Source organism: Hippoglossus hippoglossus, chromosome 9 (assembly GCF_009819705.1).
Source record: "Hippoglossus hippoglossus isolate fHipHip1 chromosome 9, fHipHip1.pri, whole genome shotgun sequence".
NCBI lineage: Eukaryota > Metazoa > Chordata > Actinopteri > Pleuronectiformes > Pleuronectidae > Hippoglossus > Hippoglossus hippoglossus.
The window spans coordinates 25,624,090-25,641,317 of record NC_047159.1 but is presented as its reverse complement, the minus strand read 5'-3'; the positions used below and the strand labels follow the sequence as shown (position 1 = coordinate 25,641,317).

Genomic DNA, 17,228 nt, shown 5'->3' with positions numbered 1-17,228 from the left:
TGCAAGGACTGCAGAAGAGTACAGTCACACTCAGAAGAACCTCATCCAAGTCTTTAAGACTTGAACTACATGCAAGTAGGCCAAATGTGTGTATTGCCAGCTTGTAGTGTTTTGGATTCCTAGAAACACCGTATAAATAACAAAGTTATTATCAGTAATTTATGTTATAAATGTATTGTTCCTTATTTGTAATACAATAACACATACTGTTTTTCGCAGAGGTCCTTGGCATTCTTCATGATGTGACTGAGACATCGATGAAGAATGGGCAGGTAGATCTTTTCAGTGGGATGTTGTCCAGTGACAATTCTATAGTACTTCTGCAATAAGTCTTCCAGACTTGACTTGCAAAATGTCATTGCAAGTGATTGCAGAAGTACCATAGAGCCATCACAGACAATCATCACAGGCCTTTTGTTAGATCTCCCCCTGTACATCCTGACAAGATCGGTCTGAAACGCTTGCAGGAAGTAGGTCACGGATGCTGTGGTGTGGTCACATTGTGACGGCTTAATGTTACACTGTATGTATTCTTGGTCCTGGTGCCAGCCAGGGAGAACCCGGACAATAATTTATCTAAACTAAGCCAACACAAAGGAGGTATGAACAATAACCCACGTTACTCTCACACAAACTAAAAAGACCTAATAGAAATAGAAAAGTTCCAACAACAAAAATAGCTGTCTTTCAGTCCCTAGCCATGACAAAACACCACAGGAGATGCACAGTTCTTGTCAATGAGTCTCTTTTATTTTTTCAAGAAAAGAGAGGAAAAAAACTAGGTCAATGAGAGAAAAAACAAAAAAGAAATGCCAACCAAAAAATGTCCACTTTGGGATAAGGAAAACAAAAATATGGAAAAAACACAGATAATCCACTCAAAAAAATAAAATATATTCTCAAGCAAGATGGCGGAGATTGCTGTATTCTTGGTGGAAAAGGCTATATTTTAGGAATGTTTCTTAATAAAAATGCGTTTTGATGATATTTATGGCGAGATATGTGTGTTTCAATATTTTCATTCAGTGAACCTATACAATGTTTGGTTTGTTAGTTATTACATAGATTTTTCACGTTTCTGTCATATCTAAGGTGGTTGCTATGGACGCTTTTGTCGCTCCTTGCCGTCAAACCGGAATACTTTGTAAATTGCTCCCGTTAATATCTTTCCATATACTGCAAGGCATCAGTAGAAGGACACGAAAGATGTGTATTGAATCAGGACAAAATGCCTGTTTATTTTCCTCCCCTCGTCAATTCCTCGCTCCGCAGTACATAACCACTTCCGTTGCTTGTAACAGGAACACACCAACTTCCACATTAAAGCAACTAAATAAAATAGCTTACAATAATAACATTTTTATTGATGAACTAGTCCTTACCTAATCGATTATTTAATATGACGTTAGTTTTTGTAATTTCCCATTCACTTCCGTAACACGAACGACGAGTGCGCCTGCGCATAGCTCTGAAAAACGGACGTTACGTCATTCTCCTTCGCCCCCTGCCTCGGTAAGTCTTATAACTTATTTATATCGCAAATTCTAATACTTATTTTTACCATTAAACCTATCCATTTTGTTAACAAAGTATTCTTTGTTTGAAGAATTTTAACTGATCAAAGTTTTGCAAAGTTGCTAATGTAATCAGGGTAACATGTAAACCTGTAAGATTTAAAGAGTCAACATTACAGGCTAATATGCTAACGTTAAAAGGATTTCTTTTGACCATACATTTTACAGATAACCTGTCCCTCGCTCCTAATTCCAACCTCAACCCAGTCCTTTATAAATAAAACAAACGGCTCTTTTAAGAGCCAACATCTGTCTGTCGTTCTCTCTCTTTGTGTGAGTCAGTGTGTCTCGTTTGTTTGTGTGTGGGTTTTATTTGTCCGTCTCCCTGTTAGACCTGTGACCCCAATTCCAGTGGCATACTAAGTCTCTGGTAAGTAGTTCCGTATACACATGTATATATATGTGTGTGTCTGTGTGTGTTATTGATCCGAAGGGGGAAATTAGATAGTTTCTGTATGGGGAAGAAAAACTGCAAAACTCTTAATCAGTATGATTAGTCATGACACAGCTTCAAATGTGACCAGTAACTTACACAAAGTTTAAACAAGGGGGGGGTACAATGCATAAGGAAAAGGTTGTTGTTTATTATTGCGTGTTTAAAGGAATTTGTGGAATTAATACAATATCAAAATCCAATAATGAATTCAAAAGTAGTGTATAGCGCACTTTTATTTTAAATGTTCTGCCATATGAACGAAAGTGCCATAACATTTGTTGTGCAAACACTTTTAACATCAGCATTTTAATACAGTAGCAGTTAAATAAAATATTCAGTGTAAATCTCAACTTAAAGAATGTTATCAAAGCAAATACAAAATTAAAGCTCACTGCCAGGGCATTAATGTTATCCTGTTCGTTATGAAAAAGAAAAAAACTGGCCACAAAATCCTGAGCCACAATCATATCATTAAAACAGGCAATTTCTGAGGTAACAGCAGAAAGGCACACCAGATTATTTACATTTTCAGATGCTAAAGAAGCTCTCTTCTGGACAATATGACCAGCAAGAGAAAACAACCTTTCGCAGGGGACGGAGGTTGCCGGTGTGGCCAAGTACTTCTGTGCATAGGGGGCCAGCCTGCTGTGTGAGCCTGCATGTTTGGACCACCACTCTAATGGACAGGAATCTGAACTGATGGCGGGCTCTGCTCTGTATCGACGCACACTGTTCTCAATTGAGTCTTCTTCCTGTTCAGAATCAGACTCAGATGAAACAGCCAATAGGGTTAACTTTTTCTTTGGTGGCTCTGAGTTTTTTTCTTCCCTAGGTTTCTCTGCAATAGTTCCTTGACTAAGTTGGTGACTGAGGCCCACACCTCACTCCTCTCAGCTCTGGGTATACACTTGAGGTCCTTGAATCTAGGGTCCAATGCAGTAGCAATCTTCAGATATGCAATGTTGGCATTTCCCTTGCGTGTCTCCATGTCGTTTCTGAATGTAGACTTGAACGTGGTCACGTAGGCAGGGTCATCATCTGAGCTCTCCATCACCCGGGACAGATGGCAAAAAGCAGGCAGAGCCACAGAGCATGAGACATACTTTTCTCCTCCCAAAAGTTCAGTCAAATACCTGCAACAGAAAATCAACTCCACTTCAGTCCAAAATAAATTGCATTCACTTACAGTATACACAAAAAATATCCTCTACATATTCATGCTGCATTTACACATTTACACTATTTCTCTCTTACATGCACTCAAACAGGATAGTGAGAAATATGATGTAAAACATACCTGCAGGGCTCCAGTAGCGTTTCCAACCTCTGCAGTTTGTCCATTTCAGCTGTAGTTGGCATGACAATCTTGGTGTTTGTGGTGAGGACGTCCCTCAGTGGCTGTTCGTTTCTGCGGATGCTTTTTATCATGTCCAGAGTAGAATTCCATCTGGTTTGAACGTCTTGCATAAGCGACTCCTTCGTCATGGCCATGTAAAAGCTCCGTACCCTTCTCCATGTTTGTTTATTCGCCAATTCTTTTCTTTTCCGGTTCCGCAGCAGTCAGCAACAGACTTTCACAAAATAAAAGCCTGTGAGCAACAGACTTTTACAATAATACAATAAATAATAAAACCTGCGCTAATGCGCGATAAAATAATTGTTGGCGTTAAATAATTGATGAGTTAACGCGATTATAACGAGTTAACTTGCCCAGCCCTAGTCTCAATACAAACTAAACTTCCTCTCCTCACTCTTCAACAAATGCAAATAAATTTCTCTTGAGCCAAGGCACACACGTTGGCTTGGTATGAAATATTGTATTTATTATTTTATCAGGGACCATGCACAATAACGCATCATACATTTTAATTCCGCTATTTCCAAGAGTACATTTAATATACTGTACTGTGAACGCTGTCATAATGTCTGTCTATGTTTTGTTGTCATATACTATGACAACTGAAATAGTAACCTGACCAAATTTGAGTAAATGACATGTACAAAACAGACTTGGTCCAGAAGGATAAACAGGGAAGAGATCCCCAGACAAGGGCAGTTCCATTGGGAACTAAGAAGATTAGTAGTGATTGACATTGACACTGCAATGAAATGTTGGCATTCTTCACATTAAACTTTCTCTTCTTAGCGAAACGGGTCAGATCATCCAATTCCTGAGGGGATTTCTGTACAGATGCCCGATGACCAAGAGGAAGGACTTGGTAAGTGATCATAGTTTCTATATTTATATTTCTGTGCCATGTTTGATTGGCAAACAAATTTGATGGCCCAGCCCATACTTTTTTCACCATTTTCTCTTCCTGAAACAGATAATGCACTTAAAGAACTTGAGTCTTCTCAATGTTGCAGATGATGACACTGATGTCATTATTGATGCCAGCACACCAACAGCCAGCGACTGGAAGACTCGAAACATCTTCTCGTCAGAGAGATGGAAGGAAGCCAGACATCAGCTTATGGACAATATGCTCAGAGCAAACTACATCAAACCACAGCTCTGTCAAAGATGCTTGAAGAAGGACGCCACAATCAGATGTGCATCCAGGATTCATGGCTTCCACAAGCCACTGCCGCCAACAGTTGTTGTGAAAGATGATGCTGACGGGCACTATTTTCATCACACATGTGGTAAATAAATATATTTTCTTTTCTTTTTAAAAACACAAATCTATTTATTTATGTTTTTAATCTCTTTTCCCTTAGTAAGAATATTGCCAATGGAAATGCCAGACCATATTTGTGAATGCCCTCCAGAGAGTGTAAATGTTGTTCCAGGGAGGCCTATAGTCTTCATAAACATGAAAGGTAACTCATTAGCATGAACGTTCCATACTGTCTGACAATTTTAGGCTTTTAAGCACCTTTTCTCTATATTCTTATCAGAGAATATAACAGGATTTTTGTTTTTTTCCAAGGGCGATATGATCGGAACCTCCCAGAGCTGCGGTGTGGAAGCTGCTGTGCTAGCTGGAAACCAGAGCTCAATGATGTCCAAGTTAGCGGCTACTGGCCAGCCACCATCAATTTTTACACACTCGTATGATGTAGCCATATTTCAAGGGTTTAAGAAAATGAAGTTGGTTGCTCCAGGGAATTCTCGCTTGACCTTTATGAGAATGCTCGAAGCGCAAACAACAGAGTGTGGCAGGGTGGGTTGGCATATATTATATGTTTACAATATTTATCATTGTCTCTGTTAGGGTTTGTTTTGGTTGGACCCCAAAGCAGAGACTGGAAACAGACTTGGGAACGAAGGCAGAGTTTATTATATGGATAAGCAGAGATGGCAGGCTGTGGAGGCAGGGTGCTGGCTGGGATGTCCACAGGAAGGCACGAACACGGGACAACAAAAACGCAGAAGAGCAGCAAAGCACACGGGAGGGCTGCGTAGCAAAAGGGAAAAAAAACGCGGATTAGTACTCATAAGACACAAGCTAGGAAACCGAGGAAAAAACATGAGGCTGCGCTACCGAACGAGACGGAATTATCTGGCGGAGTAGTGGAGTCAAGACCAGGCTTTTATGGAGAGGTTGATGAGTGAGTGAGAACAGGTGTGCCTTGTCTGCTGCAGCGGGGAAGCCAGCCACACCCCCTGCCACACACACGACCTGCAGGGGAAGAACAGAAAGGGAAGGGGGGGAGAGAGAGAGAAAACCAAAACAACCAAAACACAGAATCATCACAGTCTCCTTATAATTCTGCATATGTATAACTTAAATTGTAATGGATATTTGAACAGACTGGTAAAGTGTGTTCTGACACATTCTACAAGAGCTTCATGGAGTGGGTGATATGTTCTTACGAGGTGAACAAATTGTGTTCAGAGCAGCCGTTCACCTGCCCAGCCTGTTGTCCACAAATGCTGGCTGTGTCTGTCGATGGAAACAGGAAGCACTACCGCTTCAAAAAGGATGGGTGGTGTGTATATGTTTTTATGTTACATTGTCCCATCATGTCCATGTATCAGTTCTTTTTTGTTATGTCAGCGTGTTTGTGTAAATTCTTAAGCAATGCAAACTGTTATAGTGGCAGCCAAACAACAAAAAGCCCACTTGAGGGATTCTAAACACATTCAACCTGTTGTGCTCAAGTGACGGAACCTTCTATTTGCATTTAAATTGTTAATGTTAACAGATTTAATTTGAAATGCCTACAAATAATGAGCTTGTGAGTATCTATCAGGAAACATCCACACGTGGTTGAAAATCGGTGTTTTCCTCAGATTGGGATTTCCCACAGCTGGGACTCCCAAATATAGATTACGTGACTGCTGCAGCAGCAGCCACAATATTTATGTAGCTAAACCCACACACCTCCACATAAAGCATGCTTTAAAATGTGCTAAAACAAATATTTCAAATGATTTAAATGATCATATATTGCTATGTATGTTCTCTAGTACTGATGAAGCAAGTTACTTTGAGGGTGTGCTTCTCTGCAAAGATGATGAGGTGGCACCATTTGTTGAAGACATCCAAAGGAGGACCAAGCATGTAAGAGTGTCTGTTTTTAATCACATAATTTGTCATTGTACTTTGTATACTGCAAGCCCAATTTTATTTTAGATGAGTACTACCATTTGCAAAAGTAAATTCTGCAAAATTACACCCGAAAATGTTAATAGATGAATTAAAATTACTACTGTGACTAGGTTTTGTCATTTTTAGGTGCCAGGAAAGGGGGTTTGTGGCAGGTCTCAGCTGAATGCAGCCAAAGAGACGAGTAAGAGGAGTAGCTCCAGCCTTGATGAGCAGGTATGTGTTGTAAGAGATTTCTCTTGGAATTACTAATTACCGAAACTAAGTCCCTAATAAACATGCTAATTCAGTTGCAAACGTATGTAGCTGGTATCAGACTGAATCTATATTATATTAAGAGGTATGTCATTTTTGTGTGCGCAGTTTTATTTTGTTCCTCAGTAACATTGTTTTTTTAGCAATTTCTTTACTGGAAGAGTAGTTTGCCATTGATAACTTTTCTACTATGCAGACAAATTATGTGAAATTAAGTGTACCATTGTTCCACAGGGTATAGAAGTAGCTGTGTGCCGACATGGGATTATTCTTCGTGCTCTGAATATGTTCAGGCAAGTTTGATAACCCCCTTACTAACATCAATTCTACTTCTTTTGAAATGCTCACAAAGTGATAAAAATAACCCTGCAACTTAACCAGCAGAATGCTGTTGGATAGACTGCACCTTTGACTAATGCTTTTCCAAAAAGGTTTCACCATTTCAGGACATATACTTGCTAACACGATATACTCATCTATTAATCGTAAACCTAACTTCTGTCTTTTTGTGTGCTTATTATGTATTGTTGACATAATGCTGTGATGCAATCCTACAGGGGTGAGATCTTCGCTTATCCAATGTTCCTGCAGAAGGAAGTCTCTGCCATCAGTCCTCCAACCTTCTTTTGCATGGACGTTATTTGCAAATATTGGCCTTACATCAGCAGAATTTGTGAAGCATACCCTGAATATCATCACCTCACTGCCAAGAAACCCTTTCTGTCTGTGCTCCATGCGAAAGCAAACGGTATCAAGTGTGAGGTAATTTTACACATCAATTTTATTTTCATTTGTTAAATTACTCGTGGGGCTACTGTGTGAAAAGGGGTATGATTCCTACATGGTTTTACAAATATGAATGTAAACCCCCTCATGTTAAAGCTTAAACTACGCACTTTATTCTCAATCATTGTTCTATTTAAATGTGCTGGATCACAGAGCCAAAACAACAGCGAATGTTTCTCTGGCCTTATACTAATGGGCTGCACGGTATCATCCTAAAATGACAGATAAAATGGGGAGGAGGAAATCAGGATGGAGCTGGTTCCACCTTGGGAGAGGAGGTGGAAATGGTCAACTCCTTCCTCTCCAGGACTGCCATAAACACCAAGTTTATGGGCAAAGGAGGTTGGTTGTAGTTTCTGACTTATCTAATATAAGAATTGTACATCCAGGCTAATCAATCAATAGCATTACATGACAATTAGCATAATTAAGAGTAACACTGATTGTATTGTTGTTAATTTGACTTGTTAGGTGAGCACAACCTGTACTAAAACAGTCAATAAAACATTGGTGGGATGAAAAAACGACTGAATGGTATTCGGTTCATGTCAACATGCTGTAAAATAATGTTCTGTTTGTAACAGCCCGCACAGACATGCTGACTGTCCAGATCATGGACTGGAACAAAAGGAAGGTGCAAAACATGTGCAATACCTTATGCTCCAGATTTCATAAGGTAATTGTATTTTATATTTTTTAAAAGGCCACATTGCAATCTCAGTAATAAATAGATAACATTTGTATTCTCTATTTTCCCCACAGGCACAAAGGGATCTTCAGAGGGAGAGGCAGAGCCTAGAGGCTATCAAGGAAGACCTGTCTGTGAATGATCAGACTGTGCAGCAGTGGGTCATAGATGTACAGGATTGGGCTGAACAAGGTAGGTGTCTTATTATCTCCGTGTTCAAATAAGAACAGACAACAGACTTGGCAACATTGCATTACACAATGTACATCAAAATTACTTACGATGGTCTGATGGTAAATCATCAGACCTTCTGTGGCCGGCATAAACTGAGCCAAAGCCTCCTTGACCAAGTTTTTCAAGCTCCAAGTACTTGGCCTCGAAGTCAGCTGCACCAATGAACACAGACACAGACACATGGTTTAATATAGTTGTGAAGAAATGAAGCATCACTACCTCTAACTTAATATTTAGGTTTTTTTCCAGGACTGACATTTTAATATATTAACTCATGATTCACTTTTTCATATTTCTAAGGCTTTGAAAATTTCAACATATGGAGTCTTTTCAGATGTTGTGGAAATAGAATCTCCTCTGATTTGCTTTCTTCTTTTTCAGGGGGGCAACAGCGTCAAGGGTTGTTTTAAATTATGTTATTTTCAACTATCAACTAGTGTGGGAGTGAAGTTTTGATATATATATATATATACAGTATATATATTATATACTGAGCTCTATGAGCTATGTGACTATATATCTATATATATATATATATCAGGCCTCTCACGCTACTCTAGCATGAGGCTACTCCACGCTTCTTGCACTCATACCTGATACATAAAACAATGAAAGGTAGGAACCAATTAACTCCTTGGCGAAAGAACATACAGCAGCAACTTAAAAACAACACATGATGTCCCTCATAGTGATAAACACAAACATTGCTTTGGTTTAAACACTAGATGGCTAGATGATGAACAAAGAAGCAACTAATAAGATCATAAGGTCCTTCTTTGATTCAAAGATAAAAGGGAATGTGGCTGTGAACTTGTTACAGCCATGTATATACAATAGTAACCATCCTATGATCTGATAATCACTAGTCCTCCCACCATCAACAGAGCGAGATGCACGTGCTGATCTGGATTATTGGACGTCATGGATGATTCCACCTTGTCCAAGACACACAAAACAACCAGAAGGTTGCCCCGCCCCGTCTCACCCATCGCCAACCTGGCGAGTAATTGGTCTGTGACTAAGGCCACCAAGAGGAAGGCCACCACTGAAGATGAGCCCCCACTGAAGAGGCAGAGGGATGGAAAAGGCACTGATGCCAACACCAACCCTGGTCCATCAACCCTGGAGTCAGTGATCGAGGACAAAAGCTCCAGTGACGAGAGCACGGTGTTATCAGGCCACACCAGCAGAGGTGACTTACTTTTAAAGAAAATGTGCGGCTGTTTGCATGGAAGCAATATGATCATGTTAAAATGGGGATTGGTGTTGACTCCAGTTGGGAGGTATTTCAGTTTTCTTTTTGTGATGTTGTTCACTGTGTTTGAAAAACTGGCTTGTCCAACTTAAAGGAAAAATTCTACATTTTGAGAAACATAATTATTTACTTTCTTCCTGAGGATTAGATACAAATATTGACACCACTACTCGACTTGAAATGCAAATACAACATGGTGTTGGGTTTTATTGGCACTTGCGTACCAGACTAATTCTTGACTTCAGCGTATTATTCCTTCAACAAGTTTGAGGCCTCGCAAGGCGTTCATAATATTTCAACCTACTTCCAACACAAATCATTTTATATCAAGTATTTCTTTAAAATTAGGATTATTTTAGTGCATTGACGTGCCTCATTCATTCTTGTGCCATGATACAGACACTTGTTTCAGGACAAATCTTGATACACAGTCAGTTTTATAGAAAAAAGTTGATATTATTCGTGCTTCACTGTCAGTTTATTTTCACTTGCATTAATAAAACATGATATCAAGATTTTAAAAGATCAACAGACTTGATCTCCTGGATTTCATTTGCAGGCTCTTGATAATATTTCTTTACTCATACACTGTGCAGGAAAGTAGCCAGAGTCATTGTGAATAATAAACAGTACTTTCACTAACCTTAACCAAACAGTATTTGCCATGTTCACATAATGCAAGAACTTAGTTTTAAAATGTTGTTGTTTAAAATTACAAAACAATGTTGAATGTGATACAGAACTTTGCAGAGTCATCCAATGTCATCATCCTTATGTGGTCATAGGATTCAGAACTCACTACATGCAGTCAACAGGTTGATGCTCACTGTTTTTTTTCCTCTTTTGTAGAGATGGTTGGCCGCCCCATCTCACCCATCGCCATCTTGGCGAGTAATTGGTCTGTGACTAAGGCCACCAAGAGGAAGGCCACCACTGGAAATGAGCCCCTACTGAAGAGGCAGAGGGGTGGAAAGGGCACTGATGCCAACACCAACCCTGGTCCATCAACCCTGGAGTCAGTGATCGAGGACAAAAGCTCTAGTGACGAGAGCACGGTGTTATCAGGCCACACCAGCAGAGGTGACTTACTTTTAAAGAAAATGTGCGGCTGTTTGCATGGAAGCAATATGATCATGTTAAAATGGGGATTGGTGTTGACTCCAGTTGGGAGGTATTTCAGTTTTCTTTTTGTGATGTTGTTCACTGTGTTTGAAAAACTGGCTTGTCCAACTTAAAGGAAAAATTCTACATTTTGAGAAATATAATTATTTACTTTCTTCCTGAGGATTAGATACAAATATTGAAACAGATTATACAAACCAGATATGATATGTAAATTAAATGATTCAAACAAATACTTATCTATCAGAGCTTTCTGCCGCCTGTCAGGCAGATTGATTTTACTTAGTTGTCATGAAGCTATCTGATGGTTTCTCTCCACTGAGCTATTTCCACAACATCTGAAAAGACTCCATATGTTGAAATGTTCAAAGCCTTAGAAATATGAAAAAGTGGATGATGAGTTAATATAAAAAAATGTCAGTCCTGGAAAAGATGTGCTGAAAATTAAGTTAGAGGTAGTATACTATAATAACCATGTGTCTGTGTCTGTGTTCATTGGTGCAGCTGACTTCGAGGCCAAGTACTTGGAGCTTGAAAAACTTGGTCAAGGAGGCTTTGGCTCAGTTTATGCCGGCCACAGAAGGTCTGATGATTTACCAGTAAGTACATAATATGATGTGATAAAATAATTTAATGTAATATTCTCACATCAAACATAAATACTCTGACTTCATCCCTTGGAATAACCAAAGTGCTCATGATCTGTCCTGTAGGTGGCGATAAAACACATCCCCAACTCGGATGTGCCCCGTCAAAAAGTGGTGAGTGATCTGTTGTTTCAGCACCAACTGTTGAAATCATTCTTTAACTTTCAGTTTTTGTTGTTTCCTTGTTGTTGATGAGATACACACACATATTTTCCCTTTAGATGTTAAATGGGAGGACACGCAGGATTCCCAATGAGGTGCTGCTCATGCACAAAGCCGCAGGCGAACCAGTGACTCTGGGAAAATCTGCAGCCGTGTCGATACTGGACTGGTACGATCTGGACCAAGAGGTTCTTCTGGTCATGGAGAGGCCAGTCCCCTCTATGGATCTGCTGCGCTTCATAAATAATAACTTTGGTCCATTGGCCGAGGACGTTGCAAAGGTACTGGAGCTTTATTCTTTTTGTGAGCTGTTTCCCAGACTACTACTGAAAAGGTCATTATTTTGAATATCATCAGTTTCAGTGGAGAGTGTTTGGCTGCTATCACACCCATATTTCATTTGGGTCCAATCACAACTAACATTTTAAATTTGTCAATTAAATTATTTTAGATTCACTCTTTAGAAACCTTCACCTTAAAGAAAGAACTTGAGTTGGAATTAATGGATATATTATTGGCTGAAAAGTTCAGAAAACAATTTCAGCACAAATTCCTTTTTGAAGTTTTCTGCAGATCACATACTACGATTAAAAGCTACACAACAGCCATTAAATAGACCTTGTGTCAGGTCGTTTTTACAATTGCTGGTCCCAGAAATAAGAAAGGCCTTTGGACCTCAGCTTAGTCCTCAAAGTGCTCAGGAGAAGATGGAAATTTGAACCCCTACAAGTTCATGTGAAGTGTGCTCCGGTTGAAAGATCCCGAGCAGCTACAACGTAGACTGTGTTTTTCAGTCCCATCCTGAGTTCCTTCTTCACCACTCTAACTCATTTGTGACTCTTTATCTCTTTCTCAGATCATCATGAAGCAGCTGGTGGATGCTGCCATAGATATGCAAGCCAAAGGCATTTTCCACCGAGATATTAAAGCAGAGAACATCCTCATTGAGTCCAGCTCTGATGGCCTTCGAGTGCACTTCATTGATTTTGGATGTGGCTGCATTAGGAAGAAAAACTGCATTTACAGACAATTCACTGGTACGGCCAACCTGTCTTGTATTCCTGCTTTTCATTCATCTGACTGTTAAATCTCTGCCTGTTCCTCATCCTTTGCTTTTTTTCTGTCTCCTTCTATCTGACATATTGTAGGAACACTAGCATACTCTCCTCCAGAGTATCAAATGCGTGGGCAATACATGGCCGGCCCCACGACAGTCTGGCAGTTGGCAGCATTGCTATTTGAAATGCTGGCTGGATGCATGTGGTTCCACACCAACGACTTTATCAGGAATGAAATCCAAATCTCGTTTGGATCCAAAGGTGAGACAACGCTGGTTTCAATGTGCAGTTATTATGTTCCTTCCATGTTACAGTCGATCACTGTAGATTCAAGCCTCATCGTTTCCTTATCATCTGTCCTCTCTCCTCACAGACTGCAAAGACTTCTTGGAAATGTGTTTGGATTTAGAGCCTGAGGACCGTGCCACTCTGGAGGATATGCAGCAGCACCCCTGGTTAAATAGCCCTATCCCACCCCATTCCCAACCACCCCAGCCCCAACTCCTCCATCCCCAACCCACCAATCCCCAACTCCCTCATCTCCAACCTACCCATCCCCAACTCATCCACGCCCAATTCCTCCATCCCCAGCTCACCCATCCCCAGTTCCTCCATCCCCAACCCGGCCATCCAAAAGTCCCCCATCCCCAATTCCTCTATCCACAACTCCCCCACCCCCAACCGCCCCATCCCCAGGTCCTCCATCCCCAATTCGTCCATCCCCAACTCCCCCATTCCCAATTCCTCCATCCCCAGCTCCCCCATCCGCCAACGCCCCAGCCCCAACTCCTCCATCCCCAGCCCCAACTCCTCTATCCCCAAACCCTCCACCCCCAACCGCCCCATCCCCAGGTCCTCCATCCCCAACTCCTCCATCCCCAATTCCCCTATCCCCAACCCCTCCATCCCCAATTCCCAATTCATAAATAAATATATAATAAATACACAATTGTTTCATTTTCATCTAGAGCATTTTAATGAGTGTTGCAATTTTATATTTTCATGTGTAACATTTAAGTTGCTGCTGTATATTCCCTTGCCAAGGAGTTAATTGGTTCCTACCTGCCATTGTTTTACGTAGGACAGGTATGAGTGTAACAGTGGGAGGCTCATTGATACATTCAGTTTTTACCATGGGCCTGGTTGGAGAATCACAGCAAAAGGTCTGGAGTCTCTCCCCTCCGCGGAATGTCAAGAGATTGTATTGTGTCAACCTGTTCTCATTCCAGGAGCATCAAATTCGCTGCTCTGTCACGCCCCTTGGCGTCTCCTACAGACGCACAAGGTACCCTTCCACGTCAGCTTTCAATCAACTCCATTGTAAACCCCCCTGTGTCACATTTCAACACCATCAACCGCATTCACCTCATTATTCTTCAATGAAACCACTGATTTACAATGTCAACCAACCTGAATTTGTGTTTCCCCCTCACTCATTTTCTCATGGATTCAATTATAAATAGAAAAGAATTGGTTAAAAATAGAACTTTTAAGAAACGTTTAAGTTCTTTTCCCATATCAGCAGAGATTTATTCCCCAAATTTCGTATTCTGCTGAACAAACCAGAGTTTAAATTGATAAAAAATAAGAGTCAGTTTCACAACTGCTGAGACAACCTATTTGAGAAAATAGGTTTAAAAATAGAGGATGACTGTGGTTTTTCCGAGCAAAAAATTATAATACGGACAGACAGACAGACATCCGTCCGTCTGTCCGTCCAAAAAGACTTCCCATGCACTAACGGAGCATGGGAAGTCTGAGTTTAAATCAGTTATAGCAACTGAACACTAAACTGCAATGTCCCGGATTGGGGAGCGTATGAATGTTGTTTAACTGAAGTAAATATCAGGGACTGAACTAATTTCCAAGTCTCAGTGTCTCCGACTACACCCTGATCTGGACTCAGCTCTACCTAGGGAACAACCACAGCCAGCAGGGTACTTGTTGGGTCGACTTTTTTTCCTCCTTTGCGGCCACCTAGGGAGTTGGGGGAAGAAAACGTTTGAGATCCAATATATGGAAGAATGTTACTGAAAATCTTTTCAAAGTTTCACTTATTAATACCTAAATTTATCTGCCAGGCACAGAAATACATAAATAGGGCAGTACATTCTGTATCCACTAGGCACGTGAAATATCATACTTTCAAAGTCTATGCTCCTTTAAGTTTAATAACAACTTCTTCTCATCAAAACAAATGGGATCTGTTGTTGAAAACTGAAAATGTAGCCATTGTTTCTGGTCCCTAACACGGTTTATTTGCAGGGTCTTACCTGGATATTTTGGTCGACAGCTCTCTTTGGAGTTGGAGAGTGGGGAGATGAGGATGGGGAACTTGGTCCAGGAGGTGAATGGGGCTGTGGCAGGAGCTGTAGGTGCAGGGTCTAATGTACAGTTGGCAAAAGAGAAAAAAGTAATATACGGTAAAGACATTTTAATATGATATTTAATAATGGTGGACAGCTCTCTTTGGAGTTGGAGAGTGGGGGAGATGAGATGGGGAACTCTGTCCAGGAGGCGAATGGGAGGTGGATGGGGCTGTGGCAGGAGCTGTAGGTGCAGGGTCTAATGTACAGTTGGCAAAAGAGAATAAACATAAACGACAAAGTAAATACTTTTGAATGTATTCCAGGATGTTTATTGAAACTAACTTGGATGTTAGTAAGATTAGACTTGTAAACATAAAGAAAAATCCCTTTTAAAGAATGCATGATTATTGGATGGTCCACAATCTCAACGTCCTGACTCGGTAGTCAGAAGAAAACCTCTACAACTCAGGGAGGTGAATAATTCCAGGGGGATGTTCGGCAGTACAATAACCAGACGTCCCGGTTTACTGATCTAGATATCTATAAAACACAAAAATGTTTTCAAATTTCACTACCTAATTTCCCCGGTTTCAATCAGAATCAAAATAACAATTACATTTAGCATTACATATGTTTCCAGCGCTTACATGGGGGGTTAGCAGGTTCTGGCGTTCTTTTAGTTACGTAACCCTATAAAAAAAAAGTTAACAAAACACCATGTGATGTTCCGTTGTCACGGCTATGGCTAGCCTATGAGCTTGCATCTCTCTCTGACAGGACCTGTCAGTGTGATACTAGTTGGCAGGCAAGCCTGTCAATCACTCATTTTCATGCCCGTTGCTAGCCAATGGCCTTGAGGCTGAACAGACCAACACGCCCATGCTAGCGGTTAGCTGTAATGCTAAGGAGAAGTTTTTCAAAGAGCTCCAGGACACTCACTCATTCCATCACAAAGTACCCGTCAACAGCATGCGCATCGATAACACAATGGTCCCGGTTTGGGAGTTTTACACTGTGGTTGCCTTATATGTGAGTGCCGGCCTATGGTGGCAGCGAGGGAAGCGTCCATAGCAACAACCATAACAACAAAAGAAATCCGATAAAAGAAAACTAACAACAAAATATCATACAAACCATCTGAAAGAAGATTATGAAAATAAATATAAAATGTTCTGCTTCAAAGTTGATCAAAACCACATTTAAACGATGAAAATATTTAATTTCCCATAAAGAATAAAATTAATGTCCGCCATGTTTTTTGTTTTCACGAAGAGAGAGAAGCACATAGGTCACGTGTCCCCAGCCTCCTGACTCACGATTACGTGGAATTCATACGAATTCTAGTGCATTACTTTTCGTAGCATTTCCTACGAAATTTTGATGAGAACAGCCTTACCGGCAACGATACCAGCAGTCAGCTGACTGTCAAGCGCTTATTTTTCTGTGGTTGGTATATGTCTCTCCGAGGTCCGGTTGCGGCGTTCCTTTAGCCATAGTAGTCCCGAGGGATTCACTACCTCCACTTCACTACGTAAACCTCCCACCGATCAGGAGAACTGTTTCGCCGGACTTTTTTTCCCTCTCCTTCTCCGTACTTCCGCCTTTACCTGACATCTGTCACCCCCTTTTGGTTCTCCATAACGCCACCTCTCCCCCAGCAACTCAGCCTCACCGAATCAAAAAGGCTTGACCTCCTACGTCACTATCAGGCGACCGCTAATAAACAAACAAAAAAGGGGGGGGTTGTTGAGATATCTATGTTTTACCTGTATCCTATGAATAATGTCAGCCAGCGGTATGGTCCATACAATCAATAATGCATAATCATTTTAACCTGTGTAATTGAATAACATGTATGCCAGAGAGGTCAGGAGGTGGAAATTGGAACTTATAAGCTTATGTAACAACTGTTTGTTCTTTAAACTAAAGTCTAGACTGATGACTCGGACACAGGGTCAGGCACAGGGCACAACCATAGAAGGAGCGACAAAACAGGAGCTAGGCATAGCAACTGCCTAGTAACACAAGCACACGAACAGGTGTCAATCTGATAAGTAAAATACAGTTTGAAGTAAGTGTCAATCTAATAGTAAAATACAGTTTGAAGTAAGTAATCTGCCCAGCTGCAAATTGTGGAAGCAACATA

The 17,228-nt window shown here is 40.7% G+C and overlaps 2 protein-coding genes and 1 long non-coding RNA gene across 3 annotated transcripts; all 3 read left to right on the top strand.

The window, feature by feature from the left end:
- The first annotated feature begins 4,565 nt into the window (after positions 1–4,565).
- On the top strand, positions 4,566–5,070 carry LOC117767919. The gene is made up of 3 exons (XR_004614955.1): positions 4,566–4,656; positions 4,732–4,833; positions 4,944–5,070. It is a non-coding gene; the product is annotated as an uncharacterized LOC117767919 (long non-coding RNA).
- Positions 5,071–5,099: 29 nt separating this feature from the next.
- On the top strand, positions 5,100–9,262 carry LOC117767764. Its single transcript, XM_034595616.1, has 10 exons — positions 5,100–5,177; positions 5,768–5,946; positions 6,428–6,521; positions 6,696–6,782; positions 7,056–7,114; positions 7,379–7,583; positions 7,832–7,949; positions 8,192–8,283; positions 8,370–8,487; positions 9,255–9,262. The coding sequence occupies exons 1-10, from the start codon at positions 5,100–5,102 to the stop codon at positions 9,260–9,262; spliced, it is 1,038 nt and encodes a 345-aa protein (XP_034451507.1).
- A 973-nt stretch (positions 9,263–10,235) lies between these two features.
- On the top strand, positions 10,236–12,802 carry LOC117767763 (serine/threonine-protein kinase pim-2-like). Its single transcript, XM_034595615.1, has 5 exons — positions 10,236–10,864; positions 11,411–11,505; positions 11,620–11,667; positions 11,775–11,996; positions 12,572–12,802. The coding sequence occupies exons 1-5, from the start codon at positions 10,636–10,638 to the stop codon at positions 12,800–12,802; spliced, it is 825 nt and encodes a 274-aa protein (XP_034451506.1). The 5' UTR covers positions 10,236–10,635.
- Positions 12,803–17,228: the final 4,426 nt, after the last annotated feature.

Excerpts from the sequence above, each read along its gene's own strand:
- LOC117767764 (XM_034595616.1), top strand. The coding sequence starts at position 5,100 with ATGAAGTTGGTTGCTCCAGGGAATTCTCGCTTGACCTTTATGAGAATG. Across the intron at positions 6,522-6,695 it reads TCCAAAGGAGGACCAAGCAT|GTGCCAGGAAAGGGGGTTTG; the intron begins GTAAGAGTGTCT and ends TGTCATTTTTAG. Across the intron at positions 7,115-7,378 it reads CGTGCTCTGAATATGTTCAG|GGGTGAGATCTTCGCTTATC; the intron begins GCAAGTTTGATA and ends GCAATCCTACAG.
- LOC117767763 (XM_034595615.1), top strand. The coding sequence starts at position 10,636 with ATGGTTGGCCGCCCCATCTCACCCATCGCCATCTTGGCGAGTAATTGG. Across the intron at positions 10,865-11,410 it reads ATCAGGCCACACCAGCAGAG|CTGACTTCGAGGCCAAGTAC; the intron begins GTGACTTACTTT and ends TCATTGGTGCAG. Across the intron at positions 11,668-11,774 it reads ATGTGCCCCGTCAAAAAGTG|ATGTTAAATGGGAGGACACG; the intron begins GTGAGTGATCTG and ends TTTTCCCTTTAG.